At 36.9% G+C, this 21,371-nt stretch overlaps 3 protein-coding genes across 4 annotated transcripts; 1 reads left to right on the top strand and 2 right to left on the bottom strand.

Moving 5' to 3' along the window:
• Positions 1-534: 534 nt before the first annotated feature.
• On the bottom strand, positions 535-7,223 carry LOC136284276 (uncharacterized). 2 transcript variants are annotated; one of them, XR_010719108.1, is made up of 4 exons: positions 7,008-7,167; positions 5,773-5,888; positions 4,055-4,218; positions 535-2,926 (listed from the first exon to the last, which is right to left on the bottom strand). XR_010719108.1 is itself a non-coding variant. In XM_066174233.1 (3 exons), exons 1-3 carry the CDS (start codon positions 7,140-7,142, stop codon positions 2,800-2,802), a joined length of 378 nt encoding a protein of 125 aa, XP_066030330.1. In that variant the 5' UTR covers positions 7,143-7,223; the 3' UTR covers positions 535-2,799. The 2 variants fall into 2 exon arrangements, 1 of the variants encoding a protein (XP_066030330.1); XM_066174233.1 differs by lacking the exon at positions 4,055-4,218 and having other exon boundaries at positions 7,008-7,223.
• A 57-nt stretch (positions 7,224-7,280) lies between these two features.
• LOC131793284 (uncharacterized) lies at positions 7,281-11,378 on the top strand. The gene is made up of 4 exons (XM_066174232.1): positions 7,281-7,530; positions 7,674-7,766; positions 8,270-8,456; positions 8,775-11,378. The coding sequence occupies exons 1-4, from the start codon at positions 7,281-7,283 to the stop codon at positions 8,800-8,802; spliced, it is 558 nt and encodes a 185-aa protein (XP_066030329.1). The 3' UTR covers positions 8,803-11,378.
• A 7,021-nt stretch (positions 11,379-18,399) lies between these two features.
• On the bottom strand, positions 18,400-21,154 carry LOC136284457 (uncharacterized). The gene has a single exon (XM_066174798.1). It carries the CDS (start codon positions 21,144-21,146, stop codon positions 19,836-19,838), a length of 1,311 nt encoding a protein of 436 aa, XP_066030895.1. The 5' UTR covers positions 21,147-21,154; the 3' UTR covers positions 18,400-19,835.
• Between the last annotated feature and the right edge of the window lie 217 nt (positions 21,155-21,371).

Genomic DNA, 21,371 nt, shown 5'->3' with positions numbered 1-21,371 from the left:
AGCTCCAACAAAAACAAATAAAAGGAAATCTTCCCTGGAAGCTTACAAGAGAGACGTTCGACTGTGCACATCCGAAGAACACCATTTAGCTGATAAGTCAGCCTCTTCTTAAATTTGATAAAGGGTCAGTTAGCTGTGGAGATTAAACTCGTCTCACGCTTAGTTTAGCTTTCACACAATTTCTAGTCTCGGTACCAGTCTTTTTTTAAATTGACTTGTTCCCATGGAGTAACAGAAGACTATCTTCTCATCATGATCAATTCTCTCAGTATCAACTGTCTTTATCTTTTGATCCTGATAGAACGCAATGTTTTGTTACTTCAAGTTTATTCAGCGCGCTTTCCTGGGATTTCAAATAGGTGATCGCCGCCTTTTTGTAATACTTTTTGAAGAGGGATTAAAGAGGATTCTAAGTTTACCATCATTTCTAACTCTGCGGATACTCAAATGGTTTGCTGGCTCTTCGGATGAGAATGTTGTGATGATGAAAGTGAGAAGAAAACGCTAAAAAAGGCCGAAAACTTGAAGTTTGAGATTTGATTTATTGATTTATTTATTAAGATGTTAATATCTTACTTCTATGAATCATGAAATTGAATGTGGAGACGATTGTGAGACAATAAGGTTTTCTTTAAAAGTTTTGTCCACATTTCATTGGGAAAGAACATGAGGAGTGATCAGGTGAAATATTGTCATGTTCCTTAAGAGTGTCTGAGTTTCCAGGATAGGAGCTGTAAAATTTCTTAAGTGACTGATGTACGATTTGTCTACCATAAAATTGGCACAGCCAAAGGCTTGGCTGAAAAACTAAAAAAATTCCTCATATACGCAGCCAAGCCAAGATTTTACGCCACTATGTTAGTCGGTAGGTTAACTATAATAAATTAATATATAATTAAACTGTATTACTGGCGTAAAATTTACATAATATATATCACCGACTGGAAGATAATACGCCGTTAGTTACTGGCGTAATATCTTACATATATACATCACTGACTGAAAGATATTACGCTGTTAGTTACTGGCGTAAAATTTAACATATATAGATCACCGACTAACTAGCGGCGTAACGTCTTTCGGTCGGTAGTGTATATATGTAAGATTTTACGCCAGTCACATATTACGCCGTTATCAAACTACCGTTTAGTACTAACGTTGTCTAAGTTTTCTTTACTCGACATTGACGTTTTTTGTCTTGGTAATCGGCCCCGCCGGTTGTGATTCATGTCGAAAAAAAGTTTTGAAACAAACAAACTTCTTTACTGCAAGTACATTGCAGTAGCAGTACAGTTGAAGCTTAACAAAACGCTCGCAGGAAAGTGAGTACTTCAAATGATCAACCATAGCTTGAGAAAACAATGAAACAATCGAAGTATACTGTGCAATACGTCTGTGCTCTTCGGCAGGCCTCTTCCATCTTTCTCAAATAACATCTATATCGATCGCTCAGACAAACATAACACAAAGACCCTGTGGGTTTAAGGCTGCGTGACGTCAGTTATTTGATACGCTAGTTGCACTCTTACTTTGTTTGTAACTTGCAACGGTCGATCTCGGCAAGACGCAAGTGATCCCGAGAAATGTTTCATAAATTCCGTACATCGTAACATTTTATCCCCTAAATCCGCTTAATGATAGTCAGATAAATAAAGTTCACTAAACTTCGTTTTTCTGTGTTGTCTCGAGTGATTTTGCGGGGTTTTGAGACGGTTAATACCCCACTTTGCACTCATGCCTCTCCAAAAGCAAAGGTAAAACATCTTTGTAAACTCTTTTGCTTTTTGAAAATTACTTCCTTCCACATACCACACAACGATTTTAAGACTTTGACTCTTCTATCCAAGTTACAGAGGGAAAAATGACAAGAAAGGTTGTCTCAAATACTCGATCCACTGTTGTTTTCCGACGCATTTTCACTCCACAATGATTAATCAGCCGACGCAGGCGCATACCAGCGGTTTCTCGCATGAAACAAAGATTCACAGAATACGCGCCAATAAAGTTCCCTTCTAAACCAGCCTGATTTTCGTGAAGAAAAGTTAATCATGAATCAGGAGGAGGAGGAGGAGGAGGAGGAGGAGGAGGAGGAGGAGGAGGAGGAGGAGGAGGAGGAGGAGGACGACGACGACGACGACGACGACGACGACGACGACGACGACGACGACGACAACGAGGAGGAGGAGGAGGAGGAGGAGAAGAAGAAGAAGAAAAAAAGCTTCATGAGTTGGTTGAAGGAAACATTCCGTATTTAGATAGCCTAAAGTTTGGTGATAATGATCATAGGGCTAGTTCAACATCATCACCACCCCCTCCTGTATATTATAGCCAGTCCAAATTTTGTTTAATGTGAGCATGCCAAACAACGAACATAATTTCCTCCAGAAGCTCCATGATAATCTAGAAAAGGGAGAAGGTAAGACCTTTTTGGTCAGAATGTTTAAAGATCGACAAGCAGAGCTGCCTCTAAACTTGACCGACCCTATCGGTGACGAGGATAGCGATGAGGTAGTTCTCGCAATGGTGCTGCATGAGGTACGTTACTATATCCATCATCTTCAGAACAACAGAGAGCTATGGGAGATTGATGGAACAAATACAGTAGTTAATGTGGATAGACTAAGTCAGGTTCATAAGGAAATAATGGGAACATTGATAGAAAATGCGTTCAAAGAATTTTTGAAGAATTGTATATTTAATCTTCAAAAAAGTGTCAATGATTCTCCAGATGTTCTTGACGATGGTGAGCTTTTTCGCGATTTTGGGAAATTCTGGGCGGAAGAAGTAATGACAAAATTTCTAACTACACCTCCGCCCCCCCAGCCTTCTGAGCAGGATCCACTGCATTCTGAGCAAAGTCCCCTGCATTCTGAGCAAAGTCTCCGGCCTTCTGAGCAGTACCGCCAGCCTCATTTTCCTTTGGGATCTAATGGGGAGAATGAGAGAGTTGAATCATTAGAACTTCCTGATTCTTTGCCTTTGGAAATCAATGGGGAGAACAATGAAGACCAATCATTAGATCGTCCTGAAGAAACCAAAGTGTGAAATGTAAAAGATTCCTGCTTTTGGCTACTAATTGAGGATTGCATGAAAGATGTTGGCAGTTTTCAGACTGGTTAAATATAGTGTAGGCATATTGTTACCATGCAGTTTTAGAAAGTAGTCTTTTTGTTGCTATTGTTTGCATTATGTTTACTTTTAGTAATAATTTTTTTCACTTTAGGCACAGCCAGTATTATATTTACCCATTCCTCATTAGGCATAACTAGAGTATCAGCTCTATGAATTCTAATTTTTCTTGACTTAACCCTATACACCCTAATATCAGTATGCATATACTCCATACTGTTCATTGTACATTTCTTAAAGTGCAGACAAGGAGAATTTGTTCAACAATCTAGAGCCTCCTTCATTGGTGATCATCTCCCTTATTCTTGTGACCTTTATGTGTGATTCAGGGAAGATATTGCAAGTAGAAATTAGATGCTAGTCACTCTTATGAGTGAAAAGGTGAATGTATTTCCTTGAAATTTTAGTACCTGGATGCTTATTCAAAATTTCAGCTGAAGGAGAAGTGCTTACTGGAAGTTGGACACTTAATCGCAACAGGACAAAAATTTAAAGAACAGATAATGCACATAAGACATTCTGTTAGTTAGCACATGGAGATAGAAATCACAGGAACAGGGAAGATACTATTCTCCTGTACTGATTCCTCTGTAGTTGACACTTAAAAAGTTGTAAATAAAGTGGCAAAACAGGTTTTCCTTATGTTCCTACAATTCATGAAAGTAAGGGAGGAGGGTGGGGGAGGGGGGGTGCCTATTCAAGAGGGGTACTTGTTTGACATTATGGCCTAGTAGGTGGGTACTTATTTAGTGGGGGGGTTTGGTCCTTTTTATAACGTGGGTGCTGACTTGCCCAGCTTTCAGTAGAGCTTGGTTAATGAGTTAATGGTTTTAGCTTATTTTTTTCTCTGTTTTGGTGGGAATTTTCCTAATTGCCTTTTGGGCTTGAAGTGTTAAGGATAGGAAAAAACCTCAATAGAACTTACTTTATCACATGACCCCAAATCCCTCAACACCAGTCTATTTACCACAAAAAATGCATGGGCTTTGTCTCATGAGTTTAAACTAGTGCCATTTTCTTTATCTTCATGTGTTATTTGAAACAGTGGCGTCGGCTTCATTTTGTCTTGTTTACTTCAGTAGTATGCCTCTGCCATGTGAAATGAAACACATTTCCTTGCAAATCAGTTACAAGAATTTGGTATTAGATCAAGACAACAACTTCTACCTGATAAGTTTGAACATTCTCGTTACCTGTTTCATAGATAATGTATTGATATTATAGGGAGAAGTTACATGTTCATCACTAACAGGTGTTAAACAGTTTACAAATATAGATAAGCTCTTCAGACACTTTTAAATTAAGTTTTATCAATTAAATAAACAAAGCAATTGAATTAACTAAACAAAAACAAAAAAGGCACCCCTAAATATTAGAATATCCTAGTATAACAATTTTTGGCTGAACTAATTGTAACATCCAATTAAATAAAAGATGATTACAAAGAGCCAAAGAGAAGTCAGAGTATTTGCTGTGGTTATTGTGATCAATACTGTGATAGGTGTATTTAGCTGACTGGACTAAGTATGATTGGCTGGTTTGATTACAGGTGTCCGATTACAGCCACCTGTCCAGTTACACCATCCGATTACAACTGTACAGAATGATCAGTGAAGAATAAAACAGCTAATGCACCAATCACATTTGATGAAATAGTCACTGTTATAATTAACATATAGACATTATCAGGAAAAGAAAACTGTAAATGATCTGGCTAGGATAAGTTTAAGTCTTGCATCAGATTTGTCGAGATGGTGGCCAGTTTTTTAATCCAAACACAAAATGAATGTAATCCAGAGTACTCTTAACAATCAACAATTCAAAGCAAATACATGTATTCCATCTACCAGGTTCAAATTGATCTTCATTTTACATCTGATCCCTTTAACCCTTTAACTCTCAAGATCTCATTAGTAATTCTCCTTACTATCTCCTATACAGTTTTTGTGAGGTCAGTTTGGAGAATTTGGTATTAAATCATCTTATAGTCCTCTAACTGATATTTTTTTTTATTCTCATCACTTGTCTGCTTGATATTGTATTGATATTTTAAGGAGAAATTCTGTCTTGGTTACTCATGGGAGTGAAAGGGTTAAGAAGGAAGAAGGAAACATTCTAAGAAGTGTCACTAACAGTTTCCAAATAAATGGTGAGGCACGGTTTGGTTGTTTGATCTAAAAGTACCTTGACCAAGGCTATAGTCAAACTCAGGTGGACTGTAGTGCAGCCCACTAACTTTTGTGAGAAATACTAACTTTTAGGAGAAATGGCGAATAAAAATAACTACAAAGCTAAACAACAAGAATTTGTTAAACCACGAACACTTTGACTTAATAGAAAAAAATTGCTAACGCAAGTCAGGAAATAAACACACCTAGGTTTGTTTCTAAAATGCACTTGTTAAGTTCTGAGGTGAGTACTCTAAAAACCTACAAAAGTTGGACAACATCTCACCTAGCGGAAAATAAAAATAACTACAAAGCTGGGCAACAACTATTTGTACTTCCCATGCACACTTTAACTAAGACATAAATTGCCAACACAGGTCAGGAAATGAACATACATAGGTTTGGTGCTGAAATGCACTTGTTAAGTTCTGAAGTGACTATTCTTAAAAATGACAAAAGTTGGACATGATCTTACCTAGTTTCAGGCTTGTAGTAGAACAAAACAGGAATTGAAACTAGAATGAGAGCCCACCATCTGTACCAAGGCTCTTCCCAGTCTTCCCATTTTCGCCTCTCTCCTGGTTTTAAGGGCTGTCAGTTAAGAAGTTAGAAACAAAGACATTCAAACTTATTTTCAGTTGTTTATACAACATAATTTTCATAGGCAGAAGCTCCTGGTTTTAACGGCAGTCAAATATGAAGTTACAAACAAGGACAAACACATTTATTTTCAATTGCTTATGCAATATAATTTGCATAAGCTATAATAATATAATAATAATGATGTCTTTATTTCACTAAAATTCTTTCCCTACAATATAGTATAACTTAATTAAATTAAAATCTGTCATAGGTCTCATTTCACATAGTTATTTTATTCTAATGATTACATTCTATCGACTACAATCTGCTGCTTCCTAATCCTATCCTTAACTATTTCCAAGTTCAACCTAGCTCAAGGGAAATATCATAGAAAATTTTATTTGATTCATTTGATTCATTTATTCATTTAATAAAATACATATCAAAGGTTATGATGGAGAACATTAAGTGACTGAAATACCAACAAGCACTAACAATTCAAAAAGGTAAAATAATATATGGTGAGTTATATTGCTTATTTAAACTTAAAATTTAACCTATTTAAAAACTATTTTTCAAGTGATTGTTGTGTATTTTTAGTAGGTGGCTTCTATCACATCTTTGCTTTGTTGATGATTCCTTTAACATGTGGTGGCATAGATTGCAGAGAATGGCAGCTGTCAGTGCTAAGTTTTTTTCATAATCAAAATGAGAGGCACTTTGAAAACTGTACATGCACATGTACATGATCCTCTACAGGATCATTTGCCTTGAAAGTGCATACACATCGTAGAATGTAAGCGTAAATTCAAAATACAAAAGCAGTACCGAATGCATCATAAGCATAATGAACTGGGTAATATCTAAGAGAATTCACATGCACATAAACGTCGTTCATTTGAACTTCAAAAATCTAGACCAGTGCATCTACAGATGAACTTTACCGCAAAAAGCACAAAAAAGAGTAAAAAATTAGAAATAAGATGTTATACTTTTCTTACTTAAAAGAAAACATCACTATTAAGAGCGAAGTCAGCTAAATAGTATTATTTCAAGAACCTTTAGGTGGTACGCCATATTGAAGTAATATTGAATTGTGCTTGGATGGCAGCAAATTCAATAACTTACCTTCTCGTTGAATAGGAAACTGTTAGGCAGTTCTCTGTACTTCGTGAATATGCTTTGGTTCCGAGTAAAAGTCTTACTGAAAGCGAGATTTCGTCTGCATGAAGCAGCAGCCCTAAGGAGATTTCGAGCCGCCATTTTGAAATCACTTAGATCTCTTCCCAGGATACAGTCCGGCTAAGATCTTCCCAGCCAACATGTCCTCATTCTAGAATTACCAATATCAGTAACTGGCTCAGAGTCTTGTTTTACCAATAATCAGTAAAACAAGAGGCAATGCTAAGGAGGCGTGGATCCCAAGGAATCAAAATGGCGGATCAAGATGAGAGCAGATCTAGGAAAAGGCCAAAGAAAAAGGGAATTAAAGAGTCATCTGCGGATATTATTGCCGGTCTTGCTAAACTTTTGGATCAAAATGCCGTTAAGGAAACCAAAAAGAAGGCTACAATCATGGAACTTCGGCGAGATCCTCTAACTGGCCGACGAGTTTATAAATCGAAATACAGACCAAATAGGAAAAGCCAGGGTACGTAGGTACTGGTACTGTTTCCAGACGTTTTAGCCTTGTGTAAAGTCATAAAGTGTTCTCTTTCTTTTCGCGTTTAGTGACTTGGGCTTTTTTTACGCATATATTTTACATTTCCTGAATTCTTTTTACTGCATTTTTAGGAGCTAAGAGTACAAATGACACTGGCCTTGATGAAGAAATGCATGATTCTTGTGAGCCTTTCATAGAACAGTGCACAGACCAGGATTCAGATGGTATTAATCAAAAAATTGTTAGTTATATCGTTAGTTGGGTATAAGTTTAGTTTGACATTTGCTGCAACTGAACGGCCAGAACCCGGTCAAATCAGTTTATGCATATTTATAGATGATATTACATTGCCGCGTGGGTATATGTAAAACAATTGTTGTTGTCGTTTATTAATTTGAAGAAATGAATTTCTGTGAAGTTTTGCCCAACAAATCACACGCAAAAACTGGAATAACCTTTTTTTCACCATCAATGCCACTTCATTGTTTATATATTTTACCTTATAATGTACTAACTTTATTGCCCACTGGCTTTTGACATATAGTAATGTAATTGTGCTATGTATCACCCTTATTTCAACCACAGCAACATCGCCACAACAACATATATATTCAACAACATCAACCACAGCCACCTATATTATTTCACCCAATCTGCTGTATCACACATTCCACCTAATTTTGGCTGCATATCATTTTATTTTTAATTTTTATCTTTTCCTTGTTAGGTAATTATGAATTTCTTCTAAATGAAGCAGACGACCTTCTTCATGGTTGGACAGACCTTAGAGACTCCCAATCGAATGATTGGGGAAAAAGAATGGAGTCAGTTAATGCAAATTGGCAAGCTTCGAGGACCCATTTATTTGAATCAATGCTAAAGTGCTCTGCACCAAGAGTCCAAAAATGTAACAGGTGTGAGTCAAGATAAACACTGTTTACTTTGTCTCATGACATACTTAGTCTAGGATGAGTAGTACTTTGAGATGTACTTTTTCTAATGCAATAATGTTAGTAGTCTTTATTAAGCCATGAGGTCACAATCAATTTTGTTTAGTTTTTTAATTATCTGCTGTCTCTACAAAATTAGTAAGTATGTTCTTTGCCTTAACTTTGAAGTTTCAGTCAGTGAAGTTTGTTTTTATGAAAAATATTGTTATAAATGGGAATACTAAAATTATGAATTCTTTAACAGCAAAAATTGCCACTTACCTGATTTGTATGTACCTACAGAGATGCTGGTTTACAAAGTAAACAATAAAGTTGTTGCCGGTGGATATGAACAAAGAGGCCGGTCCATGATACATGGTTGTCCAATTCCAACTGGTCATGTGTGTATGATGGTTACGTCTGTTCAAGGGGATCATGTGCCACCTTGTATACTTGGCGACCCATCAGAGAATGGCAAGCTCTTCAACGGAGGATTCTTTGCTTTTCCTGTGGAGGCACTGTCTCTAGTTACAATGAATCCCGATGGTTCAGTTCGTGTTCGACCTTACAATTCCTGAATATTTAAAGTGCCTATGAAATGAAAAATCAAGCTATTAAAAAATAAGCTTATTAAAGGGGCCTTTCAAAGCAAAGAAGGATGGCGTTTTTCTTTTGGCGATATCTTTTTCACTTCCAGAGTTATTCAAGTTTCTTCTAATTTGCAAATTAGGTACTGATGACGTCACAAGATGTGTTTGTGAGGGTTAAAACACAAAACCAAGCTTATCTCTGGAAAGAATGAAGCAATGCAATGGAAACTTTGCATGGTTAGTAAACCCCACATAATACATGACATGGTACATACTTTGCTGTTGCCATAGCAATTGTCTCAGTTCCAGTCCCTTTCCTCTTTAATTCAAATTTAGCCTTTTTTTTTACCTTACAGGGCAAAATACTTGGCTCTTTTTGAAAAATATACAACGATTACGTTACACTAGGTCTTCTAACCAAACTAAAGGAAGCAGACAACCTTTCTTGAAGATCAAATACAGGAATTATCATTTCTGCACGACAGAGTCCTGGAACCGAGTATGTTGCCATAGCAACATCAAATTATACACCGTCTGGTGTATTTGTTTGGGTGTAACAAGCTTGGCAAGTTTAAAGTACCTTGTCCAATTATTACCAGAGATATTCTTAATTTTGTGTTTTGAGCCTTAACCTTCTCACCTTGTGACGTCATCAGTACCTAATTTGCATATTAGAAACAACCTGAATATCTCTGGGAAGAAAGAAGATATCACAAAAAGAAAAGCACCATGATACTTTGCTTTGAAAGGCCTTTTAAATAAGGTTATTTTTTAATAGCTTGATTTTTCATTTCATAGGCACTTTAAATTGCCAATATGATCAAATAATCCTTCCTCTAAACAATGCAATATGTACTGCATGGTCAATGTTTTTGAAAATTCTATAACCAAAGACATTTGCATTCTCAGGGTACAAAGAAGTTTTATTTTCCAGCCTGCCCTTCAGGTAAGCTGCAGCTAAGATGTACTAAACCGGAGGTCGCTTCTACTAGCCGGAAAATTTTCAAGGTTTTACAGTGCTCCTATTAATCGATTTCAAAGAAAAATCTCCCCGAAAAGGATAGATAAGGATAAATTCTTCTAGCCTGGGGCTATCGGACCTGAACTTCTTTGTACGCTGATTCTATTCTCTTCATGTACGTTCCACCTAGTCGTTTTTCTTGTTTTAAACCTAACACTCTTCAAAATTAAAAAAAATGATAGTAGCCTTTACAAGAGAGATTATTTACTAGCTTTGGCATGGTGTTTAATGCACCCACGGGTGTACAAAAAGAACATGATATTATAAATTACTACAATTGTGATCTTGCACCAGGGGGTATTTCCCCTGCACCAACAATAATAACACCCAGGAAAAGTTTCGATATTCTCGTTAATGATAACTGGGAAAACAGCTACTTGCAATGTGTAAATCTCTACATTTACGAATCTTGAATGGAAGATACCCAGGCGACTAGCTTGGAAAAATTACCTTCCATGGAAATCAAGGCTCTAGTAGGGTCGGTTATATCATTGCCAGTCATCAAATCAATTCTGTTGCTTTTTTAAACTTCAATATTTTCAGATCATTGCAAATTAATCAAATAAATAAGTATTGACTCGTCATTATTAATTAGCGATGAGGAAGGTTTTGAAGATCAACTCCTCAGCCTTCCAAGTCAGTTTACATGGTCCTCAGACTCAGGATTCTTTCACTTCAGTCTGTACTAAATTTAAAGCAACTGAAATGAATTTATTTTTTTATTTCGAGCATGTCAATGTCATTGTTGAGAAATTTGCGAACATGCATATAAGAAACTGCTGCACGCAGAGCAATCGTTGTAAATTGTAAAACACAAAACCTCTGAACAAAATCCCAAATTTGGCTTCATGACGAGTGCAGTTGCGCCAGGAAAAAACGTAAATCGCTTCGACAACAAATCATTACAAACATTTATTTTGAGATAAAAAGCTCCAACACCGAGATAATAAAACTGATGCACCGGTTAAAACTAGACATGCAATTTATTTTTTTTACCAATGGGAAATCTCTCTCGAACAAAGTAAAAGTTCACGTGATTCGAATGTTTATGAGCAAACTGTATAATCAGGTGCAGTAATTACATAAGGCTAACTGTACCAGTTTCAGTTAAAGTTAGTGTAAAATTCTTCAGAAAACAAAAGTCACATGTATTAAAGCAAGAATGGCAACAGTTCTTCCTATTGAAAAGTCGAAGAAACGTTTCAGTTTAGAAGCTGAACATGTCAAACGCTTTACCTAAACTCTAGAAAGTGTTGTAGGTTCTAAAGGCATTCCAGTAGGAAATAATAACGATATTAAAACGTTTATGTTGGTAGCTGAGGAGTGTTGTGTGCATTCTTTATCTTTAAATTCGTTTAAGTAAGAACCGCGTAATATCCAACCCAAGGGAAGTTGGAAGTGTTGGAAGCAATCACAAATTAACATTGTTTGCAGCTATTTAGTCCATAATTTTTTGAAGCAGAAATATACCCGTTTTTTCAAATCTTCTGTAATTCCTGAGGAAATAATTTGAATGTTCATTCTGAAGGCTTAAACAATGTTTTATTTTTTAGTTGGTAGGAAGGAATACTCAAGAACTGTTTGGGCGGGGGTGTACTACTAGGAATCTGAAACCCTTTATTGTGTTTTAGAACAAGATACGATGAATTTTGTAACCGTTCTTTTCCTACCGGCTACCCCAAACTTGCTTTTGTCCACTAAATCTTTGTTACAATTACGTGCATATCTATGTGCGTGTGCATCGGTAACATGAAATTCAATTTAAATTGAAGTTTCTATTCTGTACCGTTCTTTTCATTCGGTTAATTAATTCCAGCAGGGCTACTGATCAGTCCACTGGACAGTGTCCAAGTAAATGAAATCATATTCAGATCAAAAAACTGATTCACTGCGCCACACCCTTCACAGCAACTGACACCCCATAGATAGTATGTACGGGAGTACGTTTTGCTTTACGCTGTCTATTTAAAGTTTCCTAGTGTCAAGTTTGACTCGGCAAATATCACTCTGAGACTCCCAAATTAATTGCACAGAAAATGTGTTGCTCATTTGTAATGGCGGATGTATATTTTTTGTTTGCCTGATGAAATTTTGATATTTGAAACAGATGAAAATATCAAAATAAATTCGGAATCGCATTTTGTTTACCTGGTATGTTGAAATGTCTCTTCCGGCTGGTTCGAAGGCCGCACAAAGTGTAATATTCCCCCCTTTGTATTGTTTTTCATGAAATGTAGTTAAGGTATGGGGAATCCCTCTGGCCTGGGACGCGCCAAGACCAGACCGAGGAAAGGTGTCAAAACAGGTTCAACCCGACTTACTCGAGGGTGGGAAGCTAAACATGACTTCAGGTCGCGGTCTCAAGTGGATTGACAGGGTGTGGTACAATGCAATCTATTATATAGGATATTCATACAATCCCAAGGGATTTAATAATGATAATAACCAATGCAAACTAAGTTTGCATAGGTGGTACCGGGGCCAGTCAACTATAGGACGCCGGTTTGCCTTTGTTGTGCTGTTCTGTAGACAGCTTCCCTTCTGTGATCCCGTGGAAAGGATCCTTGTCGCGTGAACTGAATAAGGATCCTTAAAGGAATGACACTTATTAGAATAGCAGCGCTTGTTTTGATGTGGGCGCTTACTAGAATAGGGAGTGCTTATTGGAATAGGGGAGCTTATTAACAAAAACACATTCGAACAGGGGCGCAAGTTGAAAGGAGGACGCTAAATTGAGTCATCACGATACATAATCAGAATAAGAATTCGCCAAGATTGCTATTTGTGCATACGTCAGCTTTGGATTCACGACATTTTGGGATACCATGTTTACAATAATAAGCCAAAACGCATGCTTGTGAAATCGTTTTACGGTAGGTGGGCTAATCTGTGAGCTTTTTCGCAGAAATATGAAAAATTGAATTCAATCAATGTATGAGAATGAGTTCAATGTTTTGCCAAAACGCTTCTTTTTTGCTATCACTTGTTACGGCGTGTGGCCCAAACTACAGACTTTTTGGCTGAAATGATAGAAACTGACTTCAATCGATCTCTGACTTCAATCGATGTTTAGGCAAAACACATTCTTTGTGCAATCATTCTAAAACAAGTGGCGCAAACCACGGATTTTTCCACAGACAAATGTGAAAAATGCATTTTAATCAATGCATGCGAACGGGGTCCAATTTTAAGCCAAAACGCATCATTTCTGCATTCATTTTGTGGCATGTGGCCCAAAAAGCGGACTTTTTCACAGAAATAGCCAAAACGCAGGCTTTGCACAACCATTTTACGGCATGTAGCCCAAACTTCAGACTTTTTTGCAGAAAGGCAAAAAATGGACTGAAATCGATCTATGCGAACAAGTCCAATATTTAGCAAAAACGTATGCTTTGTGCAACCATTTTACGGCATGTAGCCCAAACTACAGACGTTTTCGCAGAAAGGCGAAAAATGGACCCAAATCGTTCATGCAAACGAGTCCAATATTTAGCAAAAACGTATGCTTTGTGCAACCATTTTACGGCATGTGAACCAAACCTCAGACTTTCTCGCAGAATGGAGAAAACTGGACTGAAATCGATCTATGCGAATGAGTCCTATTTTTTGCCAAAACCGATGCTTTGTGTAACCATTTTACGGCATATGGCCCAAACTACAGACTCTTTCGCATAAAGGCGAAAAATGGACTTCAATTGATCTATTCGAACGAGTCCAATATTTAGCAAAAAGGTATACTTTGTGGAACCATTTTACGGCATGTGGCCCAAACCTCAGACTTTTTCGCAGAACTTGGCGAAAACTGGACTAAAATCGATCTATGCGAATGAGTCCTATTTTTTGCCAAAACCGATGCTTTGTGTAACCATTTTACGACCATTGGCTTAAACTACAGACTTTTTCGCAAAAAGGCGAAAAATGGACTTTAACCGATATATGCCAATGACTCCAATATTTAGCCAAAACGAATGCTTTGTGCAACCATTTTACGACCATTGGCCCAAACTACAGACCTTCTCTCAGAAAGGCGAACAATGGACTTCAGTTGATCTATGCGAATGAGTCCAATATTTAGCGAAAACGTATGCTTTGTGCAGCCATTTGACAGCATGTGGCCCAAACCTCCGACTTTTTCGCACAATGCTGAAAAATGGACTGAAATCGATCTATGCGAATGAGGCCAATATTTGCCAAAAACGTATGCCTTGTGTAACCATTTTACGGCATGTAGCCCAAACTTCAGACTTTTCCGCAGAATGGCGAAAACTGGACTGAAATCGATAAATGCGAATGTGGCCAATATTTAGCGAAAACGTATGCCCTGTGCAACCATTTTACGGCATTTTTCGCAGAAAGGCTAAAAATGGACTGAGATCGATCATGCGAACGAGTCCAATATTTAGCAAAAACGTATGCTTTGTGCAACCATTTTACGGCATGTAGCCCAAACTTCAGACTTTTTCGCAGAATGGCAAAGTCGGCGAAAACTGGACTGAAATCGATCTATGCAAATGAGGCCAATATTTCGCCAAAACCCATGCTTTGTGCAGCCATTTTACGGCATGTGGCCCAAACTGCAGACTTTTTCTTAGAAAGGCGAAAAATGGACTTCAATTGATCTATGCGAATGATTCCAATATTTAGCGAAAACGTATGCTTTGTGCAGCCATTTGACGGCATGTGGCCCAAACCTCCGACTTTTTCGCACAATGCCAAAAATGTACTGAAATCGATAAATGCGAATGTGGCCAATATTTAGCGAAAACGTATGCCCTGTGCAACCATTTTACGGCATTTTTCGCAGAAAGGCGAAAAATGGACTGAGATCGATCATGCGAACGAGTCCAATATCTAGCAGAAACGTATGCTTTGTGCAACCATTTTACGGCATGTGGCCCAAACCTCAGACTTTTTCGCAGAAAGGCGAAAAATGGACTGAAATTGATCTATCCGAATGAGTCCTGTACTTTGCCAAAACCGATGCTTTGTCCAACCATTTGACGGCATGAGGCTCAACCTACAGACTTTTTCGCAGAATGCCGAAAAATGGACTGAAATCGATCAATGCGAATGAGACCAATATTTTGCAAAAACGTATGCTTTGTGCAACCATTTTACGGCATGTGGCCCAAACCTCAGACTTTTTCACAGAATGGAGAAAACTGGACTGAAATCGATCTATGCGAATGAGTCCTATATTTTGCCAAAACCCATGCTTTGTGCAACCATTTTACGGCATGTGGCCCAAACTAAAGACTCTTTCGCAGAGAGGCGAAAAATGGAATTCAATTGGAGTCCAATATTTAGCAGAAACGTATACCTTGTACAACCATTTTACGGTATGTAGCCCAAACTTTAGACTTTTTCGCAGAATGGCGAAAACTGGACTGAAATCGATCTATGCCAATGAGTCCTATATTTTGCCAGAACCCATGCTTTGTGCAACCTTTTTACGGCATGTGGCCCAAACTACAGACTCTCTCGCGCGAAAGGCGAAATATGGACTTTCATTGATCTATGGGAATGAGTCCAATATTTAGCAAAAACGTATTCTTTGTGCAACCATTTTACGGCATGTGGCCCAAACCTCAGAATTTTTCGCAGAACTTGGGGCGAAAACTAGACTGAAATCGATCTATGCAAATGAGTCCAATATTTAGCCAAAACGAATGCTTTGTGCAACCATTTCACGACCATTGGCCAAAACTACAGACTTTTTCGCAGAAAGGCGAAAAATGGACTTCAATTGCTCTATGTGAACGAGTCCTATATTTTGCCAAACCCCGTGCTTTGTGCAACCATTTTACGACCATTGGCTTAAACTAAAGACTTTTTGCAAAAAGGCGAAAATGGAATTCCACTGATCCATGCGAATGAGTCCAATCTTTAGCCAAAAGGTTTACTCTGCGCAACCATTTTACGGCATGTGGCCCAAAATACAGCCTTTTTGGCAGAAAAACGTACTTCATCGATCTATGTGAATGGGGTCCAATATTCAGTCGAAACACATCCTTTGAGCAATCATTTTAAAACAAGTTGCCCAAACTACGTACTTTCCACAGACATACGAAAAAAAGGATGATTTGTGCGACCATTTTACGGCTTGGGGCCCTAACTACAGACTTTTCTCAGAAAGGTGATAAATGGGCTTTAATTGATCCATGCAACTAGGGTCTAATATTTAGCACAAACGCATCTTTTGAGTAGTCCTTTAACGGTAAGTGGCCAAAGGCAAATGAATATTTTAAAATAAGAACATGCTTGGGGCGTTTCCATTTACTCTAAGCTTCACAGGGGCATTGCAATAGTCCTTTGTTGGTCAATTTACAATGAGGATACATTTCCCAAAAGTTTTACTTTTATATGTAATGTAATGTAATGTAATGTAATGTAATGTAATGTAATGTAATTAAATGTAATGTAATGTAATGTAATGTAATTCAAATCTATTCTTATGTACGCATTTGCTTTTTAAGCATCCTTTACAGTGTGCAGATGGTTGTCACAAGCTTCAATTAAAGGAAAATCTACTGTGGTGGGTGTTATTTTTGCAATCTTTGGAATGCTATATCCCTCTCTTTCAGTGCTAAATCTTTTGGTGGCAATTGGTTTTGTATCGGTTATTCTAACAGAAGATTTCCTTTCATATACTTGTTGGAGTTTAGTTCTCTTTTGAGGACTGTAGCTCAAAAGGTGAACAATGCAATTTTTCATCTGTTTGCATGTGACAATCAAAGTAGTTTGTGGTTGTGTTGCTGGCAGTCTTTACAGGGCTGAGCGGGTGAATGTATCCTTGAACTGAAAGAATAAAATGCAAGATGAGGGAGCTTGGCTAAATATACTTAAGGGGGCATTATACCTGAATGCCATTTTTTGCCACTTAACTTGGGTTTAATTGAAGTATCTCATTCATGTTTCAAGTAATAAAAAACCCTATCATCAAAACATAAATGTAAGTTATCAAGTGTTTTGTAAATTTTGGTCAATTTTTGGGTTTGTTTGGAGGAAATAGATTTTCTCTTGAAAGATTGAAAAATTTAGGGAAATAAGAAAGTTTGAAGATTTAGTGAATTTAAAAATTAGAATTTGTAGTTAGTAATTAATAGATGTACTCCAAGTTAGTCCACCAGCAACTTGGGTTGCTGTTGCATGGATATCAACTGTCTGTTGGTGTTCCACAACTCATTTTCTTTCTTCTATCCCTTCTTTAAACCTCTTCAAATTTCATTCAAATTCAGCTGAAACCTGCCTGAATCATGTAAACCCAAAAACTTTTTTTACAAACTTATTTTTGTGGTGCACTTACTTGTTGAAGATTTGGTTGGTAAGGTTGATTAAGATATTCGGGTGAGAGACCATTGTCACATAACTGGAAAATACAGAGGGTTGGCTCATCAAGATTGTAATATCAACCACTTCAGGTTAAAGGCTGAAGAAATTAAGATACTTATTATCTTCCATAATTTACAAGGATATAACAATCACTTCATGATGCAAGAGATAGGTAAAATAGCTAAAAAGCAAACCTACAAAAACAAAAAGTTGAAGAAAAACAGATGGACATAAATGTAATACCAACCAACATGGAAAAATACATTGTTTTCATGTTAGGGAAGCATGTTGTGTTCCTTGATAGTTTTCAATTCATGAGCTCCAGTCTTGATAAACTAGCAAGTGATCTCCCTGATAAAGTATTCAGATATACATCAAGTCTTTCAAAATGAGCAATTCAAGCTCATGAAAAAAAAAGGAGTTTATCCCTATGACCATATGAACACTTTTGATAAATTCAATGATAAACAATCACCAACAAAAGATCAATTTTACCATATCCTAAATGATGACAACCAATACAAACATGCAATAAATGTTTGATGGGAGATTATCATAATTTATATTTGAAGTCAGACATTCTTCTACTTTCTGATGTATTTGAAAATTTAAGAAAGACTTGTCTGAAATACTGTAAACTTGAACCATGCATTATTTTATGAGTCCTGGGCTATCTTGGGATGCTATGTTAAAAATGACTGATAAAATTAGAATTGATGACAGGCATAGATATGTTTCAGTTTCTTGAAAAAGGAATGAGAGGTGGTATTTCATATATAGCCAATATCTACCAACTGATGGTTTTAAATGGATGATAGAAAAAGAAATTGAAAAGATAAACTTAGTCAAATACACATAAGACAGTAAAAAAGGTTTAATATTAGATGTCAATCTCAAGTACCCACAGAAATTGCATAATACCAGTATATAATGACTACCCACTTGGTGCTGAGAAAATAAATGTAACAAAAGATGTGCTTTTAAATTAACGTGAAGAAATGACATAAATACAACATAACAATAGGTGAAGTTAAAAAGCTGGTATGAACATTAAATGACAAAGAAAAGTGCGTACTCCATTACAGAAACCTACAATTATATCTTGATTTGGGAATAAAATTAAAAAAGATTCATTGAGTATTACAATTCAATCAGCCAGTGTGGCTGAAACAGTACATAAATTTTAACACAAACAAGAGAACTAATGCTGAAAATTTATTTGAAAAAGACTTCAAAACTAAAAACTATGGAGAATATTTGCAAAAGAGTTACCATTAAACTTTAAACTGATGAAAAAAAATTATTAAATATGGCTTGAAACCAACTCATGTATCATGATAAATTTTTAATGAGCATCTTATAGCTGTTCATTAGAGTAAAGAATCAATCACAATCACTCTGAAAATACAGGCATATATAGGCATGTGTATTCTTAATCTTAGTAAAACACTAATGTATGATTTCCATGATAATTATATTAAAAATAAGTATAACAACAAAGCAAGATTACTTTTTACAGACACAGACAGTCTAACATATGAAATTGGAACTGAAGATGTGTATAGAGATTTTTGGAATGATAAAGACAAATTTGACAATAGTGATTATCTAGAAAATTCTCCTTATTTTAATATAACAAACAGAAAGTAATTGAAAAATTCAAAGATGAGGCTTCTGGTATACCAATAATTGACTTTGTCAGTTTAAGATCAAAAATGTACTCTTACATAAAAGACAAAGAAAAAAGTGACTGAACAGCAAAAGGAATATAGAAAAATGTTACAAAAAAGAACATCAAACATTAAGGCTAATAAAACATATTATTCAATAACAAACAATTACATCACAAAATGAAAACCACCAGAAGCTACAATCATCAACCTGGTAGCTATGAACTCAATAAAGTATCACTCAGCTACTTTGATGGTAAGCAATACATTCATAAGATGGTATAACATCTCGCACTTATGGTCATCACAAAATCCAAATGTAAACACAGACATTGTTATAGCATTGATCCAGTTGTTTAAGTGATGAAGGCATCTCCATCTCTACTGAAAAATTTCACGATTGTGAAGTGAAATTGTGAAGTCTTTGACTGGTTGAAAATCTATCATATGACATCAAAACAACAGCAATGCTATGACTCATTTCCTCGGGAAAGTCTCTGTTGTATTACATCATTGATTTCCTCTTTTTCTGAGAATGTCATGCAATGAAAAAACACTGTGATAGTATAGTCTATAGATAATATATAAAAATATATAGTTTTAAAAAACTGCCTAATCATATAATTTCATGAATGATTTCATCAAATAAGTTCATTACATAATTCCATTAAATAATTCCATCATATGGAAAGTAGTTAAGAGAGTTGGCATTTGCATGAGATCTCTTTTCAAAGTGGTCTTCTACAGCCAACTATACTACTGAACCCCCTGAACCAGGGTTCTTAACAAGCATCATTTGACTAAGCTGCTTTAGGTATAAATCCTCTAACTGTGTGCCAAAGCCCTGCTTAATTAGATGTGAAGGTATTTCATTCTTAATTCTCTGGAGGTCCAATATGAAGCGCTGACAAATGCCTTTAATCTTTTCATCTTCGAACTTGATCTCCTTCCCTCCTTTCTCATAAAGCTGGTGCAGTCGCTCTATGTTCCTCTCAACTCGTTCATTATCTTCCCTGGATAGGTTTTCGTTCAGAATAAGATGGATATATAGACGCACTTCATGGAGCACTTTCATTAAAATCACTTCATCGCTATCACTGTCGTTGATCAGTTCGATCGATTTAACAGGCAGTTCTGCTGGTTGTCCTCTGAAGATTCTGGCAAGGAGCGCCACACCTTTTAGATACTCCAGTAGTTCTCTGAGAAACTTGAGATTCCCGAGGTTGTTAAACATAATCGATTCTTTCAAATTAAACGAAAATTTTTTGCACTTGCTATAATCGCAATCTTCCATGGATATAAACTGTAAGCTGTTTACGTACGGAACAATGGCTTTAATTCGCACACCAAGCCCTTCCACCCCTCTTTGACCATGTTCATTTGATGATCTGTTACTGCCAAAATGTTCCAAACATTTCAAAGCGACCCTTTGTTGTTCACCTGTAAGGAAAGGCTTTGCTAAATTCCCCAACTCTTCCACCACAAATCTTAATTCTTCCTTTATATATGGTGGCACTTCTCCCAAGTGAAGCAAAGAAGAGCAGACATTTAGCGGCAAGAAAATCATATGGAGGTCTTCACGAAGGGCCTGCAGGTGAGGTGACTCGCTCACTAAATTGCGGTAGTTATCATCGTTGAGCATGTATCGTAAAACATCAAGGCCAGTTACTGTTGAGTGGATTCGCATATGTTCAAAAGTGTCCTTTACCTTTGAAATTTTCCGTGGGATGTCTTTACTTTTCAGTTCGCTGTAATCGGCGTTGATTCGATCCGAGAACTGGCGCCATTCCCGCCTCCGATGGTCTCTTGATTCTTCTTGGTAACGTCTGTCTTGGTGTTCACGATCCTCCTTTCTGCGTCTCTCATGGCATTCCCGATCGTACTCTTGGCGTCTCTCTTGGTATTCCCTCTCCTCCTTACTGCGCTCTTTCTGGTTCTTTTGATCCCTTTTCCACAAGTAAACGTTTCCAATTGCAAAGGCTGCGAATGCAATAAGGCCAGTAAAACAATAATAGACCAGGGTTATTGACTCCGCATAATTTTTAGCAAACGCCTGAAACATAGTCAACCTTTCTTCACGAAACTCAGGCTCGATTTAGGAAGCTTAGAGCAGAGAGGGATTACATTACGTTCTGTCAGTATTTGGTCAACTGCCCACCTACCGCTCCCATAACTCAACATTTACCCCAAATTGTTATCAATAGATTGTTGTTGGGTTAGGGGAGGGGTAGGTGGGCAATTGCCCAGATACTGATATTGATCCAATTTTTGTAATATAATAATAAGC

Source organism: Pocillopora verrucosa, chromosome 11 (genome assembly GCF_036669915.1).
Source record: "Pocillopora verrucosa isolate sample1 chromosome 11, ASM3666991v2, whole genome shotgun sequence".
Classification (NCBI taxonomy): Eukaryota; Metazoa; Cnidaria; class Anthozoa; order Scleractinia; family Pocilloporidae; genus Pocillopora; species Pocillopora verrucosa.
The sequence above is the reverse complement of the archived record's forward strand: the minus strand, read 5'-3'. Positions and strand labels throughout refer to the sequence as shown.